The following is a 7,911-nucleotide window of genomic DNA, read 5'->3' on the forward strand; positions in this document are numbered from 1 at the left end:
CTCTGCTATCTTTTGGAAGAGTTTGTGAAGGATAGGTGTTAGCTCTTCTCTAAATGTTTGATAGAATTCACCTGTCAAGCCATCTGGTCTTGGACTTTTGTTTGTTGGAAGATTTTTAATCACAGTTTCAATTTCATTCCTTGTGATTGGTCTGTTCATATTTTCTATTTCTTCCTGGTTCAGTCTTGGAAGGTTATACCTTTCTAAGAATTTGTGCATTTCTTCCAGGTTGTCCATTTTATTGGCACAGAGTTGCTTGTAGTAGTCTCTTATGATGCTTTGTATTTCCGCGGTGTCCATTGTAACTTCTCCTTTTCCATTTCTAATTTTAGTTTATTTTATTTTTTAATTAATTAATTAATTTATTTATTTTTGACTGTGTTGGGTGGGTCTTGTTTCTTGAGATAGGCTTGTATAGCTATAAACTTCCCTCTTAGAACTCCTTTTGCTGCATCCCATAGGCTTTGGATCGTCGTGTTTTCATTGTCATTTGTCTCTAGGTATTTTTTGATTTCCTCTTTGATTTCTTCAGTGATCTTTTCGTTATTTAGTAACGTGTTGTTTAGCCTCCATGTGTTTGTGTTTTGTATGTTTTTTTTCCCTGTAATTTATTTCTAATATCATAGCGTTGTGGTAGGAAAAGATGCTTGATATGATTTCAGTTTTCTTAAATTTACTGAGGCTTGATTTGTGACCCAAGATGTGATCTATCCTAGAGAGTGTTCCATGTGCACTTGAGAAAAAAGTGTAATCTGCTGTTTTTGGATGGAATGTCCTTTAAATACCAATCAAATCTATCTGGTCTACTGTGTCATTTAAAGCTTGTGTTTCCGTATTGATTTTCTGGCTAGATGATTTGTCTGTTGGTGTTACTGAGGTGTTAAAGTCCCCTACTATTGTTGTGTTACTGTCGATTTCCTCTTTTATAGCTGTTAGCAGTTGCCTTATGTATTGAGGTGCTCCTGTGTTGCGTACATATATATTTATGATTGTTATGTCTTCTTCTTGGATTGATTCCTTGATCATTATGTAGTGTCCTTCCTTGTCTCTTGTAACATTCTTTATTTTAAAGTCTATTTGATCTGATATGAGTATTGCTACTCCAGCTTTCTTTTGATTTCCATTTGCATGGAATATCTTTTTCCATCCCCTCACCTTCAGTCTATATGTGTCCCTAGGTCTGAAGTGGGTGTCTTGCAGACAGCATATAGATGGCTCTTGGTTTTGTATGCATTCAGCGAGCCTGTGTCTTCTGGTTGGAGCATTTAATCCATTCACGTTTAAGGTAATTATCTATATGTATGTTCCTATTACCATTTTCTTAATTGCTTTGGGTTTGTTTTTGTAGGTGCTTTTCTTCTCCTGTGTTGCCCACTTAGAGAAGTTCCTTTAGCATTTGTTGTAGAGCTGGTTTGGTGGTGCTGAATTCTCTTAGCCGTCTGTAAAGCTTTTGATTTCTCCATAGAATCTGAATGAGATCCTTGCCGGGTAGAGTAATCTTGGTTGCAGGTTCTTCCCTTTCATCACTTTAAATATATTGTGCCACTCCCTTCTGGCTTGTAGAACTTCTGCTAGAAATCAGTTGTTAACCTTATGGGAGTTCCCTTGTATGTTATTTGTCGTTTTTCCCTTGTTGCTTTCAATAATTTTCCGTTTTCTTTAATTTTTGTCAGTTTGATTATTATGTGTCTCGGTGTGTTTCTCCTTGGGTTTATCCTGCCTGGAACTCTCTGCTCCTTCTAGACTTGGGTGGCTAGCTCCTTTCCCATGTTAGGGAAATTTTCGACTCTAATCTCTTCAAATATTTTCTGGGGTCATTTCTCTCTCTCTTCTCCTTCTGAGACCCCTATAATGCAAATGTTGTTGCATTTGCTGGTTTGGTGGTGCTGAATTCTCTTAGCCGTCTGTAAAGCTTTTGATTTCTCCATAGAATCTGAATGAGATCCTTGCCGGGTAGAGTAATCTTGGTTGCAGGTTCTTCCCTTTCATCACTTTAAATATATTGTGCCACTCCCTTCTGGCTTGTAGAACTTCTGCTAGAAATCAGTTGTTAACCTTATGGGAGTTCCCTTGTATGTTATTTGTCGTTTTTCCCTTGTTGCTTTCAATAATTTTCCGTTTTCTTTAATTTTTGTCAGTTTGATTATTATGTGTCTCGGTGTGTTTCTCCTTGGGTTTATCCTGCCTGGAACTCTCTGCTCCTTCTAGACTTGGGTGGCTAGCTCCTTTCCCATGTTAGGGAAATTTTCGACTCTAATCTCTTCAAATATTTTCTGGGGTCATTTCTCTCTCTCTTCTCCTTCTGAGACCCCTATAATGCAAATGTTGTTGCATTTAATGTTGTCCCAGAGGTCTCTTAGGCTGTCTTTATTTCTTTTCATTCTTATTTCTTTATTCTGTTCTGTGAAAGTGAATTTTTGATTATTATGTGTCTCGGTGTGTTTCTCCTTGGGTTTATCCTGCCTGGAACTCTCTGCTCCTTCTAGACTTGGGTGGCTAGCTCCTTTCCCATGTTAGGGAAATTTTCGACTCTAATCTCTTCAAATATTTTTTCTGTTTGTTTGTTCTTTAATTATTCTAGGTGTGTGTTCTTTAATTCTTCTAGGTCTTTGTTAAACATTTCTTGCATCTTCTCTATCTTTGCCTCCATTCTTTTTCCGAGGTTGTGGATCATCTTCACTATCATTATTCTGAATTCTTTTTCTGGAAGGTTGCCTATCTCCACTTCATTTAGTTGTTTTTCTGGAATTTTATCTCATTCCTTCATCTGGTACAAGTCCTCTGCCTTTTCATTTTGTCTATCTTTCGGTGAATGTGGTTTTCCTTCCACAGGCTGCAGAATTGTAGCTCTTCTTCAGAGACGAAGTTTTGCACTAGTGTTTTACATCATTTAAAAAGCATGATAGCAAACATAATTTTAATAGGTGGAGATTCTCTTCAGGTAGTAGATGTTGGTTTTTGTCATGATGAATTTTTAAAATTTCTCACAATAAAAAGAGAGCGGAAGTAAGTGTAGTACACCGTGAGAGACATCAGAGGGGGCAGGCCAGTCCTTCTTGAGGCCCGGGTAAGGGCTGTGGCTCAGAAGGCCCACCATCGTTAGCAGGGTCATGTACCCAGGATTTGATTCCAGGGGTGCCGTCCTCCATGGCCTTTGCCCTTCAGCACTTAGCGTGTAATAGTTTATAGGAAAATACTTACAACATACCACATTTACATACCTGGTCACCGATTTTACATTTTCTGTATCTACTTGTATCTAGGTGTTGTATCCTATTTTTTTTCATCATGTTGATATTTATTCTTTTTAATAAAGGATCAAGATTGAGTTCACTCATAAAGATATTTGAAGATTCTCTTTTTCTTTTTAAATTTATTTCATCTTTTGTTTCCTGTATGTTAGAATGTTGTTACTGATCCCCAGTACTATTGATTTTTGGCCTCTCTTCTCAAAGAGCCAGAAGCACCCCAAGCTGGAGGCTTGAGGTGTCCTAGGTAATTCACTGTCCACAGTGTTTCTCTGCTGACCTTCATTCTCAGGATGACCTTGGCAAGTGGTCGCTCCTGGTTGTGAACTTCGGCAACACAGACACAAATGTGGGCATCATAACACGTTTGCCGCATAGGTAACCCTTTCTTATTCTTCCAGAGGTAGAATTCAGTGGCCAGAGTATTGTATCTTCTGAGAGAGTATTTAGGTTGTTTAAAACAATCGTTCCACAAGTTTAAGTAAAGTGCCTTTAATTTTAAATTTTGTTCAGTCGTTTTTAAAATGCAAGCTTTTTTCATGTATTTCAAATCTTTTAACACTTGCTTAACTCTATTTAAAAGCCTATTAATGTGAGCAATTACTAGACTCTATATATAGCCAGACTTCCGTATACTGAGATATGTTTGAAATACTTTGGATTTCCAGGAGTAATACAAGGGCTCTTATCTTCTTTACACTTGATTACAAGCTGAGAAGGAAAGACCAGAATTTTTAAAAATTTTATTCTTTAAACGTTATGTGTCACTACTATATTTCAAATAGATAACTAATAAGGACCTACTGTGTAGCACCAAAAACTCTACTCATTACTCTGTAATGACTTATATGGGAAAAGAATCTAAAAAAGAGTGGGTATATGTAGATGTATAACTGGTTCACTTTGCTGTACACCTGAAACTAACACAACATCGTAAATCAACTCTACCCTAATACAGATTAAAAAAAAAAGTTATGTGTCGATTGAATTCAAGTTGCCTCCTGGTGAAGTGAGCTCAGGCCTTCCTCCCTGGCTATAGAAACCGAACGCATAGGAGCAAGGACTCAAGTTGACACAGACAGACACAAGGACTGAGGGCACCAGAGAGGGACAAACACGACTTCCCAGGGTGCCATGCTTCTTCCCCTTGTTGGTTCAGAGAACCAGGAAACTTGCCATGTTTCAGTAATAGGTGGATATGGGAGCATTCCGATCTTAAGTTGCCGAGAGGCTGGAAGGAAGGATGAGTCCTCTAGAGTCTGCTGGACGTATGTGCCCCGGTGGGGGTCCAGGCTGAGCCCCAGAGCAGGACCGCAGGTTCTGTGTGCAGAGACAGGGGTCCAGGGCTGATACTGATGGTGAAAAATACAGAAAATGAGAGTAAACTTTTGGAAAATTTATAAGAATTTGATGAAGGAATTTAATGTTAAGAAGATTGGGACATATGTTTCATCAAATTTTTTTTATTTGTTTCTCTTGATAATTTATTGATGTGGTATTTTGCAAAACTAGGCCTTGTGACCGATTAGAAATTTAAAAGTAAAACCTGTACCACACATAGTTTGCAAGGCTTCTGCTTTAGAGAAAACTTAGTATCAGGGATCGGCCAGCAGGAGAACCCGTCCCACTCGGGCGTCACTCAAGGGGCCGGACCCAGAGAGCTCTGGTCCGGGGACACAAAAGCCGCATGGAGGCTGAGAGGCAGGACCAGTGGGGGAGCAGGAACACACACCAGCCTGCAGCTCGTGATTCAAAACAGGTGCATGTTGGTGCTTCTGCAGCTTCTGTCTCATGGGGCAGTTGTTGTGGGCTGGGAAGTGGGCGAGGAAACTCGATTCCTCACTTCTGTGGTCTTGCTCCTTGATGCTCCTGATGCGCCATTTGGAGCCCAGCTCAGTGCAGGTGTCACCAGTCGCTCTGTGTGTCCTCCATTGGTGGAGTGGGGGTCCATAGTCACATGGGGCCACTCTGCTTTGAAGAGCACAGTAAATGCAAGCCTCACAGCTTCCCAGGGCACACAGTTAAAAAGGGGAAAAAAAAAGAAATGCTTATTCTAAAAAAGAGCAAACACGTAACCTCTGCAGGTGTCACTGCTGAGCAGTACGTACCCTGGCATCGTCTGTCTTCCTGGGTGTCCCGTGGAGGAGGCTTTTGGTGGTATGCTGAGATGTGTGGTGCACAGCTGTCATTGTTACGTAGACCCGAGATCACTACGGTCACGTTTACTCCACGGGTCCTGCCTTAGGACTCACTAAATTCCACACATTACATTAATGTGACATCAAAGAGTTTTTATATAATTATTAGGGTTAATTCTGCAGTGGTTGTTGATTTCAGTGAGTATTATGGATATATCATCTCTCTCACCTTCAAATTTTGTGAAAATTAGAAATATAAATTATGCACAGCAGCAGTTCTAGAGGCGGACTTCCATGGTTTTTAATTTGACATTCCAGAGATGAATGCCTCTGATCTGAGCCTTTGTAATGTATAGATCGTTCTAGGGGTATTTTACTGTTCTTTTATCTTAAGTTTGATAGACTGCAAAATTTTCATTTCTTCTTGACATGTACAATTAGAAAACCAAACTTTCAGGAGACAGGAATAAAAGGGACATAACATATAAATTCAAAATCACATATTGTCTTTATAATACTTCTCTTACCGTTTTCATTGTCTATGTCCTGAAATGTGAGCAAAGGCTCAGGTACCTGGTTGTCCTGCATCTTTACAATGAAAGAATGCTCTCGGACTCTTGTTCAGAGAAACCGGCCCCCCTCCCGGTACCATCTTGTTTGGGATCACACGAATTGATCAGTTAGAATGTAAGCTCTCGTAATGTAGCTTCAGTGTTAGAGTTACCATTTTAATAGGCATTAATGAATGAACAGTGTCACGCTTTCTATTGCCAGTGAAAAGAATATTAGTACATTTCTAATGTTTTGTGTAGGTAAATTAGTATCACTTAAGAAATCCTTTGAGTTTTTCAAAGTTTATTTTTAAAGTTGAGATTAGATTTTCTTGAACTAGTGAAATTAAATATGCTGTTGGATAAATCTGTATAAAATCAAATGGTGTCATAATATTTTCCATCAAAACGATTAATTAGGAAGTGTTACTTCTGTGCATAGCCTTCAAGTTTCTCTGTAAGGACCACTTTTGTGTTTTGCAGGTACTATAATAGGTGTTGTCATTTATACTGGAAAAGAGACTCGAAGTGTAATGAACACATCCAATCCAAAAAATAAGGTAGGCTAGCTTGAGGACCGACTGCTTGCCTGAACTCACCTCCTCCTTTCAGTGAGAGAGCACGTGTAGTTCTGAGCAGCTGGTTTGTGAAACAGAGTTTCAAAATGTTGGTGATTCAGGATATGAATTCTCTGTGTTTGTATAACAGCACGCTCGTGTAGAAGAATTTTCAAAACTATTTTTTCTTGGTTAATCGGAGTTTTGTATGTCTCTTAAATTTTCATTGTTGTGTATATGATTTGCCCATAATTTAACAGTTAATTGTGGGTCTTTTAATTTCTCCTCAATCTATTTATTTTATAATTTGCACTCTATTTTTATGTTGATGGTTCCTTTTTAAAATAAAGGAATCTATATTAATGTTTTTATGGTATGTAATTTGATAGTGTTTTATTGTTAAACCAGTTTTATTTGTTATTTCCATTTCAGAAGAAGCATATTGAAAACCAGATTATAGTTTTTAGACTGCTTGATTATATTCCTAAATTAATTATATTCCTGTTATAGTCCTAAAATTGTTATTTATGCAGTCATCATGTGTCTAAGTTAAATCATAACAAAAAGTTAGTTTGAATTCTCAGTAGTTATGATTTGAATAACACATTTTGTATCAAGTCATAATATGTGTTAATGTCTACTGAATGAGAAGCTCTTTCTAACTGTGCATTTTATTCACTTTTCTTTGAAATATAATTTGTGTGTATCTAAGTAGAACAAAAAAATCCTCTCATGGAGTCACACCTTGCTTTGTGAGTAATTCATTGGAAAGGTTGTCTTCTGCAGGAAATTTTATAACAGAGCAATAGAAATGAAATAATTCTTTGAAAAGATATCTTTTAGGACAAGATGTGTTTCATTTTTTCAGGTAAATACTATTTAAAAAAAGAGTTAACCCTTCAAAAACTAGGGGGAAGCATCCCTGATGCTGTGAATGCCTGGACCTGCGTGCAGTGCAGCTGACTGTGTTTCCTGGCTGGAGAGCATCCCCACCCGCCGCCCAGGGTTGCAGCTGATGACGTTTTATATTCCTGTATTTGTTAGGGCTCCAGATGTCTGTGGGTGACGTGTTTACAGAAGTCAAAGAAAAATATTGCGCTACTATTATTTTAGTATAAATTCTGATTTTGATAATGGAAAAAATTCTCTGTCAATTTATATATATATATATATATATATATAAAACTTGGCTTTAATTTGAGTAAATCAAATATACCCGTCAGTAATTCTACAATAGAGTTAAATTATTTAAAAATAGGGGCTTCCCTGGTGGCACAGTGGTTGGGAGTCTGCCTGCCAATGCAGGGGACACGGGTTCGTGCCCCGGTCTGGGAGGATCCCACATGCCGTGGAGCGGCTGGGCCCGTGAGCCATGGCTGCTGAGCCTGGGCGTCTGGAGCCTGTGCTCCGCAACGGG

The 7,911-nt window shown here is 38.5% G+C and overlaps 1 protein-coding gene across 15 annotated transcripts in view; it reads left to right on the plus strand.

Annotated features, from left to right (window-relative positions):
* The window catches only part of ATP9B (ATPase phospholipid transporting 9B (putative)), a 224,623-nt gene that overhangs the window by 109,843 nt on the left and 106,869 nt on the right, over positions 1-7,911 (plus strand). For 12 of the 15 annotated variants that reach the window (XR_008615993.1, XR_008615992.1, XR_008615994.1 and 9 more), the window contains one exon: positions 1,179-1,285. The exons of 2 other annotated variants lie outside the window; for them this stretch is intronic. Coding sequence is in view for 10 of the 13 variants with exons in the window: in XM_055080638.1 (XP_054936613.1) it covers positions 1,179-1,285 (107 nt within the window). In the remaining 3 variants the exon portion in view is untranslated. Of the gene's footprint in view, positions 1-1,178; positions 1,286-6,420; positions 6,498-7,911 lie in introns of all 15 variants that reach the window. One more of the 15 variants, XM_024133916.3, reaches the window with a different exon arrangement.

The sequence above is a fragment of the Physeter macrocephalus genome, chromosome 19 (genome assembly GCF_002837175.3).
Source record: "Physeter macrocephalus isolate SW-GA chromosome 19, ASM283717v5, whole genome shotgun sequence".
NCBI classification, from domain to species: Eukaryota; Metazoa; Chordata; class Mammalia; order Artiodactyla; family Physeteridae; genus Physeter; species Physeter macrocephalus.